At 44.8% G+C, this 23,368-nt stretch overlaps 1 protein-coding gene across 20 annotated transcripts in view; it reads left to right on the top strand.

Moving 5' to 3' along the window:
* FER1L5 (fer-1 like family member 5) overlaps positions 1 to 23,368 on the top strand; it is a 58,448-nt gene that overhangs the window by 7,855 nt on the left and 27,225 nt on the right. For 19 of the 20 annotated variants that reach the window (XR_012003301.1, XR_012003302.1, XR_012003304.1 and 16 more), the window contains exons 7-19: positions 1,525 to 1,653; positions 2,717 to 2,779; positions 3,713 to 3,763; positions 8,187 to 8,217; positions 8,844 to 8,959; positions 9,193 to 9,316; positions 9,756 to 9,808; positions 11,024 to 11,092; positions 14,322 to 14,365; positions 14,453 to 14,535; positions 14,648 to 14,742; positions 15,886 to 16,011; positions 18,171 to 18,348. Coding sequence is in view for 17 of the 20 variants with exons in the window: in XM_072768135.1 (XP_072624236.1) it covers positions 1,525 to 1,653; positions 2,717 to 2,779; positions 3,713 to 3,763; positions 8,187 to 8,217; positions 8,844 to 8,959; positions 9,193 to 9,316; positions 9,756 to 9,808; positions 11,024 to 11,092; positions 14,322 to 14,365; positions 14,453 to 14,535; positions 14,648 to 14,742; positions 15,886 to 16,011; positions 18,171 to 18,348 (1,162 nt within the window). In the remaining 3 variants the exon portion in view is untranslated. The remainder of the gene's footprint in view (positions 1 to 1,524; positions 1,654 to 2,716; positions 2,780 to 3,712; positions 3,764 to 8,186; positions 8,218 to 8,843; positions 8,960 to 9,192; positions 9,317 to 9,755; positions 9,809 to 11,023; positions 11,093 to 14,321; positions 14,366 to 14,452; positions 14,536 to 14,647; positions 14,743 to 15,885; positions 16,012 to 18,170; positions 18,349 to 23,368) is intronic. The other variant, XM_072768136.1, reaches the window with a different exon arrangement.

Below are 23,368 nucleotides of genomic sequence, written 5' to 3'. Positions count from 1 at the left end.
TGCTTCTCCCTCTGCCTGTGTCTCTGCCTCTCTCTCTCTCTCTTTCTGTCATGAGTAAATAAATAAAATCTTAAAAAAAAAAAATGTCCTAGGGGCAGCCCCGGTGGCTCAGCAGTTTAGCACCACCTTCAGCTTGGGGTGTGATCCTGAACACGAGGGATCGAGTCCCACGTTGGGCTCCCCGCATGGAGCCTGCTTCTCCCTCTGCCTGTGTCTCTGCCTCTCTTTCTCTCTGGGTCTGTCATAAATGAATAAATGGAATCTTTAAAAAAAAAAAAAGTCCTTAAAAACAAGGATACCCATGACAGAAGTTAGATACACTTGTGGTGAGCATAACATGACATATAGTTGTCACATCACTATGTTACAGGCCTGAAATTAATGTATCATGTGTCAACTATAATATTAAAATATAAAATAAAGTGAAAAATGAGAATCCACTAATGTGCTCAGGACAAAACCCAAACTCCTAACAATGGCTTCCCAGGTCCTTGATAACAGAAGCCTATCCCAGCACGCTGCTCTGTCTCCTGCCCTCATCCTTCTTCATCCTGCTCTAGCATCCTGGACACCTTGCAGTCCCCATTCTCAAGCCACTCTCTCTAGCCATGAGGTCTTTGCACATGCTGTTCTTCCTTTGGAAGACTTTCTTTTCCTTTCCCTCTGGGCACCAGGCTAGTATGCTCAAGATAAAAGGTCACTGTGTCCAAATCACTGTCCTTCCTATATACTAGAAGTTAGGGCAAAATTCTGACATGCGACCTGTTTGCCTGTTTTGGCCCACTGTGGTCTCTGAGGATCCAGTAGCTGCATGTGTATTGACCCCTGAAGGGTCTCTGGACTTGTTGGAAACACAGGAGGCCTCACAAAGAAAGGCCGATCCACAGCCTGGACTGGGAAAGCCATATATTGTTTACTACCTACAAGCAGATGACAAACTCCCATGCCTGTGCCCTGCTAGCCACTGCCAAATCCAGTTCTTTCTCCCCCTGAGCCTCAGCCAGCCATGGGGTCTTTCCTGGGCTCTGCATTGCTCTTCTTGCCTTCTAGTTCTAGGCTCAGATGTTGTAGCCCTTTGACTGAGTCCCAGTAAAGTATATAAAGGGGAAGAAGAAACCATGAATCAGAGAGCAAATCACAGATCATAGATTCAATTGCATGGAACTTTAAAATTCTCCATTCCCTAAAAGGATAATAGGCAAAAGTTAAAAAAAAATGGGAAAGATTAGACTTCATTCCTATATTCTGTAATAAGCCCATAGCAATTGAGAAACAGTCAGTGTACACAAGATGAAAAAGACAAAGCAGTGGAGGGGACAGTTTCCAGAAGAGAAAGCAGAAGGAGCCACGGCCTTCCTAGGACTTTATCTTCAGGCAGGTGGAGTCCAGCTCCCCGTGGGTTCTCCTTCCATCCGCAGTAGATGCCTCTTATCAAACACTTTGTTCTTTTAGAGAAGAGTGCCTATTGGAGAAGGGGGCCCGGGTTCCAGCCTCAGGTTCCCCTGTGTCTTCCCCCCCACCCAGGTCCGAGTGAAGGTGTTCGAAGGCCGGCAGCTAATGGGTAACAACATCAAGCCGGTGGTGAAGGTGGTTATTGGAGGCTACCAGCACAACACGCGGATCAAGATGGGAAACAACCCTTTCTTCAATGAGGTGGGCTGTGCATTCTCTTCCAAACTGAATGGGGCACTTGGGCCAAGTGGGCCAGCCGGGAGCTGGGCATTTCCTGCAGGCAGTAGGCAGGCTGCTTCCTCCACACATGTTGGCTGAACACCTACAAGAGGGCCAAGCACTGCCTGGCACTGGGAAAACAGATGAAATAATTGGAAACCTCCCATTGGAGGAGCCAGTAGCCTGTGGGGGTGGTGGGGGGATCGGCCTGTGAATGCACACCCAATGACAATGTTGTGATACTGGGGTGAACAGGGATCTGGGGGTGCTGTTGACGCATCCTTGAAATGCAGACCCAGACCATTACATCCTGTCATTGCTAAAGCCCTAAGCTAGACCATTGTGTCTGACCACAGTTGGAAAGTCCATAAATACTGGCTGAATTAATTGGTAAATAGACCAATAAATAAGAGATTAAAAAAAAAAAACAAAACAAAACAGTGAGAGCAGGGAGGAATGGGTGCACTCAGGAAGGGCTCCCAAAACCTTGAAGGAAGAGTCTACCAGGGAAAGAGGTACATCATGAAGAAAGAAAATTCAGGAAAAAGCAATAGCGTCTTCAGAAGCATAGAAACAAGAGGCAGAACTGTAGGTATGGCTGTGGCTGGAGGGAAGCCTGCAAAATGCTCTAGGACCCTATCACAGATGGCACCTGGCAGCCACGGAGGGACTAAAGCGGAGAACAATGGGGCCGAGTTTGCATTTGGGAAAGAGGGTTCTGGCTGCAGCAGGGGCTAGGGGTGCAGTGGGCTGACAGGACTGTCTACAAGGAGGCAGAGGCTCGGGTCTCCATCCCAGCACAGCGAGCTGGGCCTTGGGTCACTCATGACAGATGTTCCTGGGATCCCCTGCCCCTGCCCTCTACCCCAGCAGAATACCCTCCAGGAGCTGGGCAGGCCTCTGCTTCTGGAGGAAGAGCATGAGCGTGAAATGGGCAAGAGCTGGGGAAGAAGCATGCTATTCTGAGCCTTCAGGCTTACTGAGCCCTAGGTAAAGTGGTGGAAGGAATATCATCCAACCCCTACTCCCATTGTCTCTGCTTCAGATCTTCTTCCAGAATTTTCATGAGGTGCCTGCTAAGTTCTTTGATGAGACCATCTTAATCCAGGTGAGGAGCTAAACAAGATGGGCCCACTTTCTGGTCCCACCTCAATTCTGGGAAGGACTTCAGCTCCCCTGCCCCACCCTTAGAGCCACCCTTCTGACCCCAAGGCACATCATCCATGGCCTTTGTCACTTCCTGGCAGCCCCGACTCCCTATTCGTTCATTCAACAAATCTTATGGAGGGATCCCTGGGTGGCGCAGCGGTTTAGCGCCTGCCTTTGACCCAGGGCGCGATCCTGGAGACCTGGGATCGAATCCCACGTCAGGCTCCCGGTGCATGGAGCCTGCTTCTCTCTCTGCCTGTGTCTCTGCCTCTCTCTCTCTGTGTCTATCATGAATAAATAAATAAAATCTTTAAAAAAAAAAAAACAAACAAATCTTATGGAATGCCAACTGTTAGGCCCTAAGGTGGGCCCCAAGGTGAAGAAAACAGACAGGATCCTCATGGACCAAAGGACCCCTCAAAGGTCCCCTCAACATGGGACATTCCATTCCCCAACCAGAGGGAGCCCGGTAACAGTGGTGAATGTATGTTTATCACGTGCCTCCTATGTGCCCAACACAGGCCTAAGGAGAATAAGAAGGCCTCTCCCTTGAAGAGTGTACATGTTCTCAGGAACACAGGGACATGGGAAATGATCAGGACAGTGTGCAGTGGAAAAAGTTGAGTGCAACACTACTTTGGGGTGACCTTTGGGTTCATCAGATGAATTGGACCCTCTGATCAATCTCCTCATCAGTAAAATGGAACTAAAATTCTGACCCTCACAGGGTACCTCTGAGAATTAAATGAGAAAAACTATGTGAAAGTGTGGGCCACTAGGAAGCATCGAGTAAATCCTAGAGAATCCCAAATATGCCCTTACAATTCTTCCCATGGGAGTGGGGGAAATGGGGAATATGAGTAACTGAGATATTTCTGGAACCCCCCTGCAGGTGATGAATTCCACACTGATGAGATTCAATGCAGAGATCGGGAGATTCCAAGTGAGCCCTGGATGAAGGAGGAGGTTTGATGACACAGTTATAGAGATCTACCATGGGCTCCATGCCTAAGTCGATGGGCAAAAATTTGAATTTTCATGCGGAAATATCCAGATTTGGATCCACCTACCAACTGGGTTGACTTAAGTTTTTCAGAACCTCTACTTCCTCATCTATACAATGGGAATAATGATAGACTCAAATCACAGAGTTATTGTAAGGATGAAAGTGTGTACCATTTATGAAAAAGCTGGGTGCCATGCTAAATTCCCCACACTTATTTTTTTTTTTAAAGATTTTATTTAATCATTCATGAGAGACACAGAGAGAGAGGAAGAAACACAAGCAGAGGGAGAAGCAGGCTCCATGCAGGGAGCCCGACATGGGACTCGATCCCAGGTCTCCAGGATCACGCCCCGGGCCAAAGGCGGGCACCAAACCACTGAGCCACCCAGGGATCCCCAATTCCCCACACTTATAATAATTATGGACACACTCCAAATCTCTGCCTCGAGGGAATGGAAGCAGAAGATCCAAAAAGGCAGAGAAACACAGAGAAAATTGCCACCTATGAGAACAGAGTAAAAAGGTTTGCTTTGGAAAGACACAGGCTGAGAGATGAGGAAAGGTGACATAGTCATGAAGGGCTAAAAAAGATCCTCCAAATCCAGGAAGATTGGGAGAAGGTAGGGTTGCCAGATTAAATACAGGATGCCTCATTACATTTAAAGCTTAAACAACAGATACTCTTTAAATATAAAAATGTGGGATCCCTGGGTGGCTCAGCGATTTGGCGCATGCCTTCGCCCCAGGGCGTGATCCTGGAGTCCCGGGATAAAGTCCCACATCAGGCTCCCTGCATGGAGCCTGCCTGTGTGTGTGTGTGTGTGTGTGTGTGTGTGTGTGTCTATCATGAATAAATAAATAAAATCTTTAAAAATATAAAAATTTAAAAAATAAAAATAAAAATGCCTGAAATATTGCATGGATCCTCACAAAATATTTCAGGGGACGTATGTATACTAAAAATGAAGTCATCATTTATCAGCAGTTCTAACTTAAATTGGCATCTATATTTTAATTTGCTAAATTTGGCAGCCTCTAGAAAAGGCTTCCATCTTGGGAAAGGCACATTTAAGACAAATCAGAGTAAGGTTTCTTTCTCATGACTTTAATAAGCACATGAAGAGTCATGACCTGTCCCTTAAAGAAGCAAATAGGCTGGGCACCTGGGTAGCTCAGTCAGTTAAGCATCTACCTTTGGCTAAGGTCATAATCTCAGGGTCCTGGGATTGAGCCCCACATGGGGCTCTCTGCTCATCAGGGAGTCTGCTTCTCCCTCTTCCTCTATGTTCATGTTCTTTCTCTCTTGCTCTTGTGCTTGTGCTCTCTCTCTCTCTCTCAAATAAATAAAATATTCTTTTAAAAATCATCATAGGCTTAGAGATTGAGAGATTCCAGAGAGGTTAGGTGGCAGGAGGTAAAAAATATTGTGCTTTCAAAAAAGACTACAATAGCCAGACAATGACCAATGGTATGAACCGTTAAATAAGTTATAAGCATGAGGGGTGCCTGGGTGGCTCAGTCGGTTGAGCGTCTGACTCTTAATTTTTGGTTCAGATCATGGTCTCAGGGTCATAAGATTGAGCCCTGCATTGGGCTCCATGCTCAGCAGGGAGTCTGCTTGAGATTCTCTCCTTCTCCTTCTGCCTCTCCCCCCATTCTCTCTCTCTCTTTCTCAAATAAATAAAATCTTAAAACAAGTGAGTTATAGACATGAGAGAAAAAGTGACCCTTTAAAAAAATATATTTCTTTGGAAAATTTCAAACATACACAAAAGCAGAATAGTATCCTGAGTTCCCACATACTGATCACTCAACTTCACTAATTGCCAGTGGTGTTTTCTCTACACCTGGCCCACTTCCCATACCCACTGGGTTATTTTGAACCCAACCTCGGCCACCATATCATTTTATTTTTAAATATTTCAGTATGTATTTCTAAAACAGAAATATTTTATTAAGCATAACCAAGTGTAATTATCACTCACATTCTAAAACCTTTATAATTGATGTATTAAATATTAGCCAGTGTTCAAATTCCCCTAATCATCTTATGAATTCCTTTCATGGTTTGTTCAAAATAGGATGCAAACCAGGAGCATACATTATAGCTGGTTAAAACATATTTTTAGGTCTCTCGGATTCTGCTGGTCCTGCCCTATCCCCTACCCCCACCCCCCAGGTAATTTGTTAAAGAAACCAGATAGTTTGTCCTGTAGAGTTTTTCTCCAATCTGGATTTTGCTGACTGCATCTCCAGAGGATCATTCCACATGTCCTTCTGCCCAGCTGTTTGTGATCTAGAGGCTTGCTAGATTTTGGGTCCATTATTTGGCAAAATGACTTTGGCAGGGGGCACAGAACATCTGTTGGTCTCTCTTTCTATGTTGTCAATAGCCATTGATGATCACTGCCTGGATCTGTTGCTTCATTATGGGGGCCTGGGTTTGGTTTGGTTTGGTTCTTTTCCAGCTTTATTGACATACAGTCCTTTAAAAATATGTGTATTCCTGTGAAGCCATCATCACAATCAAGATAACAAACATATCTATCACCTCAAAAGATTTCCTTGTACCCCTTTGTTAATCTTCCCTCTCACCCCCACCCCACTCCTTCCCAGCCCCAGGCAACCACCAGTCTGCTTTCTATAACTATAGCTTGGTTTGCATTTTCTAAAATTTTATGTCAATGGAATAATACAGCACATTCCCTTTTTTGTTTGGCTTCTTTTACTCCACATAATTATTTTGAGATTCATCCTTGTCTGTTGCATGTGTCAGTAATTCATTCCTTTTCATTGCTGAGTAGTATTCCATTCATAGATGTATCACGATTTGTGATACGTCTTTGTATCACTCATCTTTTGATGGACATTAGATCATTTTCAGTTTTGGGCTGTTACAGTAAACCTGCTGTAATGGTGATGTATGACTCTTAATCTAATTTCTCTTGGGTAAATATGTAGAAGTAGATTGAGTAGCTCATATGGTAGGTATATATTTAACTTTTAGAGAAAATTCCTGTTTTTCCCCCCAACAATTCCAAACAGGCTTTTTACCATGTTATATTCTCACCAGCAGAGTGCCAGTTGCCCCCCCATTCTCATCAACACTTCATGTAGTCCATCGTTTTTACTTTAGCCCCTCTAATTATCTATAGAGCTATCTCGCTGTGATTTTAATTTACCCATTCCTGACGACTAATGATATTGAGCATCTTTTCGTGTGTTTATTTGTCATCTATATATTTTCCTTGTTGAAGTGTCTGTTCAAATCTTTTGTTCATCTGAGGCACCTGAGTAGCTCAGTCAGTTAAGCATCTGACTCTTTGGTCTCAGGACATGATCTCATGGGTCGTGGGATTGAGCCCTGCATCAAGCTCCTTGCCCAGTGGGGAGTCTGCTTGAAAGATTCTTTCCCTCTGCCCTTCCCCTTTCTCTCTCTCTCTCACTCTCTCTGTGTCTCTAAAAGTAAAATAGATGAATCTTCAAATCTTTTGCTCCTTTTCAATGGGTCATTTTTTTACTACAGAGTTTTCAGATTTTCTTATATATTCGGGATACAAATCCTTGTATCAGATATACAACTTGGAAATATTTTTTCCCAGTATATGATCTTTCAGTTTTCTTGAATGTCCTTCAAAGAGCAGAAATTTTACATTTCAAGGGAGTCCACTTCATCAAACTTTTCTTTTATACATTATGCTTCCATGGCTGTAGCTAAGAAATCTTTGCCTACCTAACCCAAAGGGATGACTGAAGTTTTTTTTCCTTAAGATTTTATTTATTTATTCATGAGAGACACAGAGAGGCAGAGACATAGGCAGAGGGAGAAGCAGGCTCCCCAGAGGGAGCCTGATGCAGGACTCGATCCCAGGACCCCGAGATCATGACCTGAGCCAAAGGCAGATGCTCAGCCATTGAACTACCTAGGTGCCCTGGGATGACTGAGTTTTAAAGCAGCCCTAACACGCAGAATTTGGGGGCTGCTCTATGGAACCTTCAGATGTGGGCTACAAGGAAGACCTGAATATTCCGCAGTGCCTTGTCCCATGCCACCTTCAGTCCTATACCACATCCCTCAGGCCTCAGTCAGAAACCTTCTCCCAGGGGGAAAGGAAAGCTCATAGTCTCTTTGCCAGCTCCTCACTTGATCAACCTCTTCCCTAGGATAGGAGAGACACTCCCAATCCAGGAACAGGAAAGAGTCAACCTTGTGTTAGCCAGGTAGTGCTGTGTGGTGATTGAGAATCCTTTCAATCCAAGCACTGGTGGCTAATACTTCAGTACAGTACTATTGTTTGTTGGTATTGCAAATGTTGGCCAGAGACTCTAACTAATCCTTGCTCTACTCTTATGTTTTCAGACAGATATTGGGTTTATCTACCATTCTCCAGGTGGGTATCAGTTGTTGCAAATACATGTGCCTTCGGAGAAAAAGCAGGCCAGTTGTCCAAACATTTCAAAATCCCTGTATGTTCAGCATGAGGGAAGACTATTAGAGGCATGAACTATTTTCTGTATTTAATAATATTTATAATGATAACATCTTTCTCTTCAAAACTCAAGGCATCCCGTTGTGTCAAATGCTAACCTTTTATGGCAGCCTCGGGTTGAATTTCTATTTTTTGAGGCCTGTATTAGGAGACTGACATTTGAGTAGAGGTCTTCACTGTAACCATAATGTACAACCTGGCCATAACATACATACCAGGTTAAAGCTGGAACTTAGTGTTGGGGAAAATGCTTGCATCTCTCATACCAGGGTAGTAACAACAACTGTAAGTTCCCAAGGATGGGGAAGAGGGAGTCTCTATTTCCTAAAGGCAGTGGCTGGCAGCCCGGTGAGTGCACTAGCTTTACTTACTGATAGGAGTAACTCCCATTTTCCTCTGCTCCTGTATGGGAACCAGAATATATGAGACATATTTCCACACCCCTCTCCCACAGAAACAAAGACTGGTTTCAGGGAAGAAGAATGGAGACTAGAGGCTGGTCTCCCATGGGCCCTCTGCCCCTTCAGGTCACACACTCATGAGGAAATGGTTAGGCCTCTGCCAGCCGAATGAACCCAACAATGGTGTGAGAGGCTACCTGAAAGTCACCATCTGTGTCCTCGGTGTGGGAGACCAGGCTCTGGTGAGGCTGCCCCCCACGCCCCAGCAGCATTCTCTACTGTGGCTGCTTCCATAGGGCACCCCAAGGCCCCCAGAGTGGCCACTGATCTTCACATGCTTTTATTTGCCTGCTGTGTCACTTGAGCATTGTCTATCCCTCCCCCATATGGAGTGGAAGGTCAGGGAAGCCAAAGCTGGTGGCCATGGTCATGACCATCGTATGACTCTACCCTGTCAGGTCTCTGGTCTCTGCAGGTAGATCAAAAGCCACCCTATGCGGCTGATGACACCACTACTAAGATCTTCAAGTCAATGGTGGTCCCGATCAACATGGCCTACTTACAGTTCTTCATCTACTGCGCAGAGGATCTTCATCTGAGTAGAGTCAGGGTGGCAGGGTGGGAGTCGACCCTGAGGTTCCCTACACAGTGGCATCCTGGATTCTCATGGGGCTTCCCTATTCCATTTGGATGCTAACCTAAGATTTGGGGTGGGGGGATAGGACAAGACCAAAACCCACCAATACTTGTCTCATGAAGACCTCATAGATACTCCTTAAGATGGGTCATATCCCCCGACCTGTCTGTGATACCCAGATGCAGACCCACAGTTCTCTATGCCAGTGCCCACCCTGGCTGCCATTATATGCCATGACACATCACAGCACATAGAGGTAGAGTGGCAATGAGCGTGATCTGCACAGGGGGCACCACACCACGTGATGGCAAGGATTATAAGTTGTTCGGTCACCTCTCCATTTCCTCTCCTTAAAAAAAAAATGCACCCATCTCAAAAATCTTGTAACTTCTTGTTCACAGAGAAACATCACTTAGTAAGTCCTATGTTGGAAGTGGAACTAATTGGGGAAAAGGTAAGTGTGGAAAGAGTCTAATGTTTGGGGAAACTGTCACCTAGGTAGTGTGTGGGGAAAGACGGAGTTGGTGGGCAGGACCCCAGGATTTGGATCTCAGTTCCTCCATCAGTGGGCTGTGACCCCACTGGGCCAGGAACTCTGTGAAAGCAGAGGCCATGGCTTAGTCACCCTGTCTCCCAGAGCTGTGAACAGTGCCCTTCATGGAGGAGATGCCCATTGAAAGCCTAAGGTACACGAAGGGCACAAATGAGTGAATAAAACACATGCCCATACACAACACTGAAACTGTCCCTGTCTTCTTCGGGCCTGGGTTTCTTCATCTATAAATTGAAGGCTCTTGGGCAAGAGACTGGCTGACATTCCATGATCCTCTGTGAATAGAGAGCAGCATTTTTCCAAAGTGTGCTAATGGATGTTATGTGCAAAAAACCCCAAAAGGATCCTATGTTCAAATTTGGGGAATGCTGAGTTAAAGTTAAGTAGGTTTGTCTCGAATTCATAAACCATCATTTCTAACATGTTCTACCTACTAGAAGTATCATTAAATCCAGCACATACATAAAGGGAGGGAGATGAGTGTCTACCTTTCAAAGGAAGGGGTGTACCAAAGGATTTGTGGACATATTTTAAAACCACCACACTGAATGTGGTTTGAGCGCTCCAAATTTACGTGAGATGTTCTCAGGTGATAGGTGGCACACAATTTTCAAAGATTTTAATATCTCTGTGGTTTTCTTAGTATGTATTTAAAAAGTTTAACCAGTCCAACCAATCTTGATTTCACTGACATGATTGCCTAGAATAGAGCCAGGTTTAAAAATGAAGTCAAGTAATGCTTTGGAAAAGGGTATGCCATTATGTACTACCATAGTCACCATGGTTTTCGCTCACTTTTCTATTGGGATCATAGTGTTTAACAAAATCTATGTGTATGCACTCATATAATAAAGTTAGTAACTCCATGACTATTTAAAAACAAAGTCAATTTAAAGATGATTTAAAGATAAATAATAGGGAATCGATCTGGGCAGATATATAAAGGACTGAAGTTATAGTTGAGGAGTTATCAAAATGTCGTTAGACCATTCCCATGATCAGCCCTATGCCAGGGACAGTGTCCATCTGTGGGCTGGGCTGAAAAAGCTGGAAGGTGAGATCAGTGGAGGGAGGGCAGGACAGGCTGGCACTGACACTGCTTTGCTATGTTCCTAGCTCAAGACAAATGTGCTGAGCCAAACCGAGAACCCAATATGGAACCAGATCCTGACCTTCCAAATTCAGGTATTGCTGTTCCATCTTTTTTTTTTTTTTTTTTTTTTTTGAGAGAGAGAGAGAGAGCAGAGGGGACCAGGCAGAGGGAGAAAGAAAATCCCAAGCAGGCTCCACACTCAGTGTGGAGCCCAGAGCCCAACACAGGGCTTATTCTTACAACCCTGAGATCATGACCCAAGCTGCAATCAAGAGTCAGATGCTGACTGAACCACTCAGGCCCCCCAAGCTGTTCCATCTTGACCACTCCCCTCCTCCTGCTCCACAAACGGAAGGCAAGTTTGAGTGGGTAGGGGTATAGATGGAAGGTAAGGGTCAAGAAGCATGGGGTGAGAATGGGGGTGGGGGTGGGGGTGGGACCTGCCTGATGGGAAACATGAGAAAGCCCAGGACATATTATAGAAAACTTACTTTATTTGTCTAGTACTAACAAATGAGTGGGCCGTGCAACTGAACTTTCCAGAAAACTTAAATATGCCCTTTCACCTACATTACAAAACAAAACCCAAAAAATCACTTAAAATCTAAATTGTATTATGCATTTTATCTTCTAGGCAAAGTGCCCTGAAGATAATTATAGCTCTTTGTTAATGGCCTAGAGGTACTGTGGGAACATAGTATATGGGCTACATGTAGTATAGGCTAGTTGTTCCTGCATTAAATGGCTCCAAGGTGCTCTTCTCTGTGGGATTCTGTATTCTGATTTTTATAGCTTTTCAGTCCTCAGTTACCCATCAGTAGTGTGGATGCCAGTTCTCTTAAAGCCCTGGGAGAACCTTGATTGCCTTTTGACTCCATGCCAGACTTCTGAGAACTGCATGTAGAATGACAGTACACAATTCTGAGAGATAGCTTGAGCACTGTCATTAAGTATGAGTGCATAGAACTTTGTGTGGCTTCTATTTGGCTACACAGAGAGCATTTCACTTTTCTTATACCTTACATCTATGTGACTTAAAATCGGTTCATGAGCTCCCTTCTACCCTCCTGGGACCCACTTCCTTGCTCCTTTTTTTTTTTTTTTTTTTAAGATTTTATTTATTTAATCATGAAAAACAGAGAGAGAGAGAGAGAGAGAGAGAGAGAGAGGCAGAGACACAGGCAGAGGGAGAAGCAGGCTCCATGCAGGGAGTCTTACGTGGGACTCCATCCTGGGATCCCGGGGTCACGCCCTGGGCTGAAGGCGGCGCTAAACCGCTGAGCCACCTGGGCTGTCCTTCCTTGCTTCTCCTAGAAGCTTCCCAAAGCCTGCCTCCTGGTGAGGCATTATCTTTTTTTCTTTTTAGAAGATTTTATTTATTTATTCATGATAGACACACTCAGAGAGAGAGAGAGAGAGAGGCAGAGACACAGGCAGAGGGAGGAGCAGGCTCCATGCAGGGAGTCTGACTGATGTGGGACTCGATCCTGGGACTCCAAGATCCTGCCCTGGGCGGAAGGCAGGCGCTTAAACCACTGAGCCACCCACGCTGCCTGAGGCATCATCTTAAACCATTCTTCATAATTTCCACTTTCCTGGGTGATTTTGTAGACTCTTAAAGTAGGAAGAGATTTTAAAGGGAGTCTAATTTATCCTCCACCTTTGATCCCTTCCACTTGTCTCTGGCTGTGATGCAGCTCATGGCCGAGATCCTCAGATACTCTTGTGGAGGCTCAGAGCCTTGGAAGTCTTCCATCATGTTCAGCTGCCTCTAGGCTCAGAAAACAGGGGCACAAGCTGGGCCCTCTTTCATCTTTGAAAGGGGCCTTCCAACGTTTAAAGATGTCCAAACACTCCTTGGACCCTCACCCATTTCCCACATAACATAGTCTCCTAAGGCTAGAACCATTTGGATGCAGGCCTGATTGTCACTAGCCCTGTGGAAATGTAGCAGACAGATGTGACCCTCACTCTGAATGGCAGGATGACCACAGAGGCAGTAGCATCACCAGCCCATCAGGGCCCAGCAAGGCAGCCTGAAGAGGAAGCTCTGCTGAACATGGGTGTTTGCCAGTTTACAGTTTACTGCTCCAAGACAGGAGGGCAGTTAAGACCAGGAATTGGGAAAGGGGAAGAGAATTCTCAATAGGATGGATGAAAATATGGTTTAGCCATGAATTCAAATTTGGAGGTTTTATAATATTGGAAGACCTGGATGCTTTACAGTGCCCATCTTTCCACTTCTAGGGGATCTTGTCTCATTTCTTCTTAATCACTTGCTCAACTAGAAAGCCCTTTCCCTATTCTGCTCTGGCCCCCAGCTCCCTGGCAAGGGGAGAATGGCCAAATGGAATGGAGAATGGGAAGGACTAGCCATGACTCAGGAAGTGCTATGAGGGGAAGAGGCCCCAACTGAGAGGATTTGGGTGCCACTCAGGCCTCAACACCAGCAGCTTGTTTTATACATGGATTGGTTTTTGTTTTCATAATTGAGGGGACCCTGTGGCAGAGTGGAGATAAGAATCAAAAGCTTGGGTTCCAATCCTGACTGCACCTCTTACTGTGTGAAGCAAGTCCCTCTGCCTCTCTGGGCCTCGCTCCCCACCTATAAATAGGGACCAACACACCCCTCACTGGGTTGTGGCAGAGTCATTAGGAGATCTAAACCTGCTCCAGCCCCTGCATATAACATGAGAACTTCAAGAACTCAGTTTCTCTATGCCTCAGTTTTCCTGTCTAGAAATGGGAATAACAGTACCTGGTTTGTGGGGTTTTGGGAGAAGTCACTCATGTGATCATGAAGATCATTCAGCACAGGCCAGGAGATGATGGAAACCCTTCCCACAACAGCATCTACTATTATTTACTCTTGGGGGAGACAGATATCCTGCTGTTTAAAATTTAACTGCTAACCATGTAGAAGACATTTTAGGCCACAACCTCTGTGCAAGATGGTTGGTGAACATGTGTTCAGACCGTGAAGGGTTATGGGAGGACTGCAGTCATCAAACCCATTGTCAGAATGTACCCAAGTCTCCATCTTGAAGCTCATGCAATTAGGGGACCATTTTAAGAATAAGAATACAAAGCGACCAGGGGACAAAGTCCTAGGCCTCTCCCAGGGCCTTCCCAGGGGCCCATGCAAGCGGGCAGGCCCACAGCCACAAGCCAATAGCTCCCATCTTGGCCATGGTGACTGGGCTTACTGGTGACTGAGCCAGGCCTTGGACCCAGACCCAGCACTTCCCAGCTGCACTAAGTCTCCGTGAGGACCAGACCCTCCGAGCATGCACCCACAGTAGCTCTGCTTTCCCCTTGCAGCTGCCCTGCCTCTCCAGCTACATCAAGTTCAGAATCTTGGACTGGTGAGCCAGGGGTGGAGGCTGAAAAACATTCAGGGGAGGAGAAAATCAGAGCTGGGCCATTCAGAGCTGCAGAATGTTTCTCTCCAGCCCCAAAAACAGTTGCCGGGATGAGATTGGGACTGTCAGCCTGTTCCTCAACCAGATCTCATCCACCGGAGCAGAGATAGAAGGCAAGCAATCCCCCTCTCACCACCACCCCACACCCCCGACCTCCCACCCCAGGCCCTGCCTCCTGCCCCTCTCCCACCTGGCCCCTGCCGGCCTCACCCTCTCTTCTTGCAGGACCTTACTCCGGCTTCCTACCTTCTTTTGGACCCAGCTTCCTGATTCTACATGGGGGTAAAAAGGCTCCTTTCAGGATCCAGGAAGAAGGCACTGTAAGCTTCTCATGCAGCTCTAGGGAACAGTGAGGGTAAAACCAGCATATGGAAGGCGCTGGGGCCCGGGAGGTACCAGGGGGAGGGCCCGGCCCTGGTCTCCGTCCACCACGCTGGTAGAGGACACGTAACCCGTGTGTAGATGGTTGTGCGTATATGGGACGTGTCTTGTGGCGGGAGAGAGAAACAGATGGAGAGCATTCTCCGGGCATTCTCTGAGGAAGAGGCATTGAGATGAAATGACAGGGAAGATTTCCAGCAGGTGGAAAGGACAAGGACCTACGGGACAAAAACAGCGTAGGTACATGTGGAACGTATCAGGCTGTTAAATAGACTGATGATAAATGCCAGGAGGCCAACTCTAATTGGCTTAAAAGATTGGAACAGGGTTGGGAAGAACTCTGAGTGAGCATGAGTGCAGGCACCAAGACCTCAATGCGGGGCACCTGGGTGGCTCAGTGGCTGAGCATCTGCCCTGGGTTCAGGTTGTGATGGGGGTCCTGGGTTCGAGTCTCGCAGGGAGCCTGCTTCTCCCTCTGCCTATGTCTCTCTCTCTGTGTGTCTCTCAGGAATAAATACATAACATCTAAAACAAAAAACAAAAAAAGGACCTCAGTGCCATTAAGAGGCTCATTGACTCCGTCTCTCAGCTCTGGGGCTCCACAGCCTGGGCTTCTTTCCTACCCGGGCCGGCCTCCCTGCGGAGGCGACCACCAGGCGAGGGAAGAGCCGGCGGGGATTCTAATTGGCCGCCGTAGGCCATGTGTGCTCCCCTTGGGCCAATCACTGTTGCCAGGGGGGCAGGGCGTGCCCTGATTGGCCAGGCTGGGAGCGCAAACACGGGCCTCATCACAGCCTGCTCCAAGCAGAAAGCGTTAGTTTGCGGGGATCAGGTACTTTGAGTCGACAGGTGGGTAGAACGCGCGAAGAGGAGCAGGCCTCGGGGTAGAGAAGAGGGGTCAAGCCCCAGAGGTTTCTGGGCACAGCCATGTGTGGGGCGTCTGGAATTGCGCCCCAGGATTGTGGTCAGCCCTGGGCAGCAAGTTACTAGACAACGCTCTCTGCTGCAGAGGTGTCAGGGGAGATTTATCTTCTCTTTTTCCCTCATTCCTTTTCTCACCGATTTCCTCCCTCTTACCCTAGAATATTTCCAGCTCCGTTAAGGATGGTTTAGCGTATCGAGGCCGAGTCTTCCTCGAGTTGTTCACCCATGTCTCGTCCCATCAAGAGTTTAAGAGGGATCTCTCCTCTCAAGTGACGAGTGTAGAGGTAACTACTGGAAACAGGTAACCCAGGAAGGAAGAGTCCCCCTGCCCACCCCAGATCTACTGCGCGGCCTGTTTCTCACATGGCGGAGGCCTCAGCCTCAACCCGAATGAGTTGATGGGTGCCTGAGGATGTTTGGTCAGTCCACCTGAGTCTTTACTAAGCCCCTCTGAGGACTTCATGCTGTGCCAGATCCCAGGTGGTCAGATAAGGTTTTGGTTTAAGATAAGGTTTTGGTTTAAGAAATATGTGATCTAGTTAAGGAGAAGTGATCTTTTTTTTTTTTTTAAGATTTTATTTATTTATTCATGAGACAGAGACACAGAGGGAGAAGCAGGCTCCATACATGGAGCCGGATGTGGGACTCGATCCTGGGTCTCCAGGATAATGCCCTGGGCTGAAGGCAGGCGCCAAACCTCTGAGCCACCCGGGCTCCCCGAGAAATGATCTTCTAAGGAGTTTTTCTTCTTCCTGAAGGCTGGGGAAGACCACTGATGCAGGAAGGGGCAGGAGGAGCAGTGTTAAGAATAGCCACCCACTTATTTTTTATTTTTTTATATATTTTTTATTTTCTTTTTTTTTCCACTTATTTTTTAAATGGGAATACAGTCACAAGGAAGGAGAGCCAGAGAGGAGGGAGCAGGTTCCAGAGACCCTTTGGAAACAATACAGAGCCACAGACCAACAAGACATAAGAAATGGGGGGCACCTGGATCACTCAGTCTGTTAAGCGTCTGCCTTCGGCTCAGGTCATGATCCCAGGGTCCTGGGATTGAGCCCTGCGTTGGGTTCCCTGCTCAGCAGGGGAATCTGCTTCTCCCTCTCTGCCCCTCCCTCTGCTCTGCTCGCTCTCTCTCTCTCTCTCTCTCTCTCTCTCTCCCCCCCTCTCTCCCCCTCGCGCGCGCACGCTCAAATAAATAAATAAATCTTAAAAAAAAAAAAAAGACAAGAGAAATGAGGCTAACTCCCCTAAGCTGATGCCCATCTTCTGCCTCAGGTGGCAAGGTGGCCAGGAGTGGCATCCATGCTCCCCAAAGGAGGGGGGATGATGAATCCCACCTTTGACATATGCTTGTGAGACATCCATGCAGACCAGTACTCAAGGCTGTTAGCACACCAGAATCTGACCATGGGATTGTGGAGGAAGTGTCTGGGAGGAGGCAGGTGAAAGGGTGCCACACCAAAGGCAGGTAGAGGAGGAGGGGCTTGTGGAAGAGACCGGGAGGAGTCTGCAAAGAGGAGCATTGAGGCAGCCCCCAAAGGGGAGAGTTGCCAGATGTGATGGAGAAGTTGCAGACTGCATAGAGGCAAGTGCATAGAAACTTGGCTGCAAAGTGGGAAGAGACATAAATCCGATGGGAACTAAACAAAGGCTCAGAGGGAAAGAGGAAGGTTATTTTTTATGACAGGGCAGACCTGAGCTAGTGAACAGACAGGGACAGTGCAAGAGGAGGGGAGGGGGGGATCCCTGGGTGGCGCAGCGGTTTGGTGCCTGCCTTTGGCCCAGGGCGTGATCCTGGAGACCTGGGATCGAATCCCATGTCAGGCTCCCTGCATGGAGCCTGCTTCTCCTTCTGCCTGTGTCTCTGTCTCTGCCTCTCTCTCTCTCAGTCTGTGACTATGATGAATAAGTAAATAAAATTTAAAAAAAAAAAAAAGGAGGGGAGGGGTTGGCCATAGAAATGAGAGCCACTGACATGGTAGATGGCGGCCCTCCAGCAGATAGGAGGCATGGTGGGAGGAGGTGGCTGAGAAGGGCCCAGAGCAAAGGGATGGTGTGTGTGACACCTTCACCACACCCCCGCCCACTCTCATCTTATCAGGGGAGGGCGTTGAGGCAAGAAGGAGAGGGATGAGGTAGCCCAAGTCAGAGCCCAGCCTGACACTCCAGGAGGGCCTCCAGGAGAAAAGCCTCCCTTTCAGGAAGCTGGCTGGGAGGAAGGGACCAAGTGCTAGAGGTACTGGGAAGAACTGCCTTTGAGTAGGAGTCAAGGGAGGACTTTGAGGGGGCACGGGTTCAAAGATGATCCAGCTCACCCTAAAGAGAAGCAAAGATGGCTTTTGAAAGAAACAGAGCACTACATCTTTGCCTCCCTACCTGTCTCTATATCCTTGTTCATCCCTTGGTTTATGTACTGGGGACGTGGGGTTTATTGTTTTAGAGGCATCAGAACCGCAAGAAGTATGGGCTGTGCGTCATCTTCCTTTCCTGCACCATGATGCCCGACTTTAAGGACCTGATCCAATTCGAGGTCAGCATTGGCCACTATGGAAACAAGATGGACCTGAGTTACAAGCCTCTCGTCTCAACCACACAGTGCAGCCCAGTGATATATGATGGTAATAGATCCAGCCCAAGAGTAGAGAGCATCCGCCGCATGCCATGCTCTGTGCTTGGCATTTTAAGGGTATTAGCTCATGGAAATTCAAGGCATTGTTAACCCACATGCCTCACATGAGGAAAATGAGCTTCAGGGAGGTAAAGTCACCGGCCAAACATTGCACAGCTCGTGTGGGTGGTGAGCCCACGACAAGAGTTGAAAGTAGGCATTTACTCTCAAGTTCTTCTCTGTGCTCCGTTCCACACTACAACTTCCCCAACACCATCTTTTCCCTACTATGAACCACCCCTGATTCATCCATGCCACCATCTTCTGTTACTCCTCTGTCCACCTTCTATCCATCCATTAATCTGTTCATCCACCCTTTCTTCCATTTGACTCCTACCCATCTACTGACCCAAACACTTAACCAACCTCCCACCAATCCATTCATCCCTTAATCCAATATATACTTATTAAACACCCATACCAGGCTCTATAGAGTAGCATTTCTCAAAACATAGTTCCGGGCCTGGCATCAGCATCACCTGGGAACTTCTATAAATGCAGATTCTAGGGGTGCCTGGGTGGCCCAGTTGGTTGAGCATTTATTTGACTTTTGATTTTGGCTCAGGTCTTGAAATATCTTGAAATATAATTCACATGCCATACAATTCATACAATTCATACAATTCATCCATGTAAAGTGTGCAATTCAGTAGCTTTTAGTGTATTCACAGAATTGGGCAACCGTCACCATGGTCAATTCTAGAACATTTTTAACACTCAAAAAAAAACCCCACTATATCCACTTGAAGTCACTATTTCTCCCCTGCATCCTCAGCTTTAGGCAACTATTTATTAATCTATCTTCTGTTTCTATGGAGTTTTCTATTGTGGATATTTTTTCATATACATGGATTCACAATATGTGGTCCTTGGTGTCTGGCTTCTGTCACTTAGCATAATGTTCTACTACTTTTTAAATTATAAAATATATGCAAAAAATATATGTGTATATACAACTTAAGGACGAATAAAGTGAGTACTCCAGAACTCACCACGCAGATTAAAAAGTAGAAGATTGTCAGCATCTTAGAAGTTTCCTGTATGCTCTTCCCAGACTCATTTACCCAAGAAATAACCACAATCTTGATCGTGACAGTAATCACTCCCTTGCTTTACTTTTCAATTTTTACCACCTCTGTATGCAACCCTAAACAGCATACTATTTTTTGCATTTTATACAAATGGAACTTTCCAGTCTGTACTCATCCGTTTTCCATCTTTTGCTCAATATTAGTTTTTTTATGTTGGCATATATAGCTGAAGTTCACTTTCACTTCTGAATGTATTCTACTTTATGATTATAGCACCAATTATGTGGTATATGTAGATACTTGGGAACTATCTTTTTCTCCTACTATAATAATTGTGTTACAAACATTCTTGTACATGTCTCCCAGTCTCAAATGCAAGACTTCCTCTAAATTATATACCCTGGAGTGAAAGAGAAATTCAAAGCAAAAGAAATTATACCAAATTACACTCTCATCAGCTTGATATGAGAATTTCTATTGCTCTGCGTTCTCACCAGTACTTGATGTTGCCCAGCTTTTTAATTTTTGCCAATGGTGGATGTAAGATGGTATCTTATAAGATCTTGATTTGCATTGTGCTGATTATAAATAGAGGTTGGGCATCTTTTCATATGTTTACAAACATTTGTTTTTTTCTCATCTGTAAAAAGCCTATTGGTATCTTTATCCATTATTCTACTTGGCTTTTTCTTATTGGCTTGTACATTACTTTTTCTAGGAACGATCTTTTGTCAGATGGGTGTATTGTAAATACCTTCCCAAAGTTTGGGGTTTTCATCTTTGTCTTACTGACAACTTTTTATTTTTCTTATTGAGGTTTTATTTGTAAACAATAAAATGTACATATTTTAAGTATACAAGTTGATGAATTTGGGCAGATACAGATACCCATATAACCACCATGGGAAGAAAGTTCCATCACCCCAGAGAGCTGCCATATGCCCCTTTTCATTCAATCTCCCCAACCCTTGACTGACCCCAATGCTGGGGTCAGTCATTGTTGTGCTGTTTTTCACTGTAGATTTGTTTTTCTTTTCCTACAGCTTCATGCAAATGAAATCAGACATGTGGTTCTTTCTTTTTCTATGGCTTCTTTGGCTCAGCATAGTGTTTTAGGAATTCATCCATGTTGTTTCATGGATTAAGTGTTTTATTCTTTTTAATTTCTGATAGTACTTCACTATGGGAATATGACAGTTTATTTATCCATCCTCCTATTCATGGACATTTAGATTGATTCAACTTTCAGAGTATTATGAATATAGCTGCTGTGAACCTTCTTGTACAAGTCTCTCTATGGACATAATGCTTGCATTTCTCTTGGGTACCTACATAGGAATGGAATTTGGATTTTATTTTATTTTATTATTATTATTATTTTTTTTTGGAATTTGGATTTTAAAGGAAATTACTAACAATCTTCCAAAGTGTTTGTGCCATTGTACACACCCCCACAGCACTGTTTGAGAGTAGTACTTGCCCCACATCCTTGCCAAATTTCGTATTGTTGGTTTTTTTCATTTGAGTCATTCTACTGGGTATGATGTTGTCCATAATTATAATTTTAATTTCCATTTTTTTTTCTTTTTTTTAATTTCCATTTTTCTAATCAGTAGTAATACTGAGCCTCTTTTCATGCTCACATATATTTCTGTAGTGAAGGCACTGTTCAAGTTTTTTGCCAGTCTTTCAATGGGTTGTTTGTCCTTTTATACGGCGTTCCAGCTCTTTTATATTTTAGATACAAGTCCTTTGTCAGATCTGTTTTGCTAATTTTTTCCATTCTATGGCTTGGCTTTTCAAATTCCAAGCAGTGTCTTTTGAAGATCAGAAGTTTCTCATTTTGATGAAGCAAATAAATTCTAATTTTGAGGGGTGCCTGGCTAGCTCAGTTGCAAGACCACATGACTCTTGATCTTGGGATGGTGAGTCTGAGCCTCATGTTAGGTGTAGAGATTACTTTAAAATTAATTAATTCTAATTTTGATTAAATCAAATTTGTTGATTATCTTTTCTTTTATAGTAATATATTATTTGGCCCAAGAAATATTTTCTACCCCAAGTCATAAAGATATTCACTTGTGTTTCATTCTACAAGCCTTATAATTTTAAAAGATTATTTTTGGTAATCTCCACACCCAACATGGGGCTCAAACTCATGACCCTGAAATCAAGAGTCAAAGTTCCTCTGACTAAGCCAGCTGGGTGCTGCCAAGCTTTATTATGTTAGATTCTTTTTTTTTTCAATTTTTATTTATTTATGATAGTCACACAAAGAGAGAGAGAGAGAGAGGCAGAGACACAGGCAGAGGGAGAAGCAGGCTCCATGCACCAGGAGCCCGACGTGGGATTCGATCCCGGGTCTCCAGGATCGCGCCCTGGGCCAAAGGCAGGCGCCAAACCGCTGCGCCACCCAGGGATCCCTATTATTTTAGATTCTTTGTTTAGGTTTACGATCTAACCTGACTTGATTTTTGTATATGGTGTAAGGGAAGGGTCAGATTCTTTTTTCTATAAAGATAAAAAATTCAGCACCATTTGCTGAGATGACTATTCATTCCCACTTAGAATTACTTTAATAACCATATGTGAGTCTCTTTCTAGAATCTCTATTCTTTTTTAGAAGACTTTATTTATTTATTTATTTGAGAGAGAGAGAGAGAGAGCAAGTGGGGGGGAGGAGCAGAGGGAGAGGGACAAGCGGACTCCATGCTGAGCACAGAGCTTAACGCAGGCCTCGATCTCATGACCCTGAGATCATGACCTGAGCTGAAATCAAGAGTTGGACACTCAACCAGCTGAGCCACCCAGACTACCCCTAGAATTTCTATTCTATTCCATTGATCTGTTTGCCTATCTTTTTTTTTTTTTTAATTTTTTATTTATTTATGATAGTCACAGAGAGAGAGAGAGAGGCGCAGAGACACAGGCAGAGGGAGAAGCAGGCTCCATGCACCGGGAGCCCGACGTGGGACTCGATCCCGGGTCTCCAGGATCGCGCCCTGGGCCAAAGGCAGGCGCCAAACCGCTGCGCCACCCAGGGATCCCTGTTTGCCTATCTTTAATGCCGATATCACACCATCTTGATTACTATAGTTCTAAAGCAAGTCTTGAAGTCAGGTAGCGTAAGTCCTCCAACTTTGTTGTTCTTTTACAAAATAATACAATTTCTGGCTATTCTGATTCCTTTCCATTTTCATATGAATTTTAGCATCAGCTTGATGATTTCTGCAAAAAGTCTGCTGGAATTTTCCTGTTTTCTTTTGTTCTAATCAAGTGTTTTTTATTTGGTTTTGTTTTTAGTATTGCATTCTATCTCTATTGGCTCTACATCTGTGGATGAGTTGTAGTGGCTGCTCAAGGGATTGCAATATTGGTCTTTAACCAGTCATAGTCTCCCTTGAGTTAATATTATAACTACTTCACATATGAGAATATATTACATATATTTGCATACAATTGCTATATTCAGTATAAAGTGCAATTGTAGTTATATAATTGGATTTTCACCTTTGTTATACATTCTAGAGTTGGTTGCTAATATTTTGTTTAGGATTTTTCATCTATATGAATCACATGGATTTGTGATTTTCTTTCTCATAGTGTCCTCCTTTGATTTTAATATCAAAGTTATGCTAGCCTCATGAAATTGAGGAGCATTTCCTCTTTTTACTCTCTATGAGCATTTGGGTAAGACTATAATCGTCTATTCCTTGAAAGTTTGATAGGACTCACCTATAAATATAAGCCTGGTGGTTTTTTTTTTTTTTTTTTTTTTTTTTTTTTTTTTTTGCCTGGTGGGTTTTTTAATGCAATAATTTAAATACAGATTTATTTTAATTATTCAGCTTTTCTATTTATTTTATTTATTTTATTTTTATTTTTTAAATTTTTTTATTTATTTGTGATAGTCACACAGAGAGAGAGAGGCAGAGACAC

This window comes from Canis lupus, chromosome 11 (genome assembly GCF_048164855.1).
Source record: "Canis lupus baileyi chromosome 11, mCanLup2.hap1, whole genome shotgun sequence".
NCBI lineage: Eukaryota > Metazoa > Chordata > Mammalia > Carnivora > Canidae > Canis > Canis lupus.
This window is presented reverse-complemented; position numbering and strand designations above follow the sequence as displayed.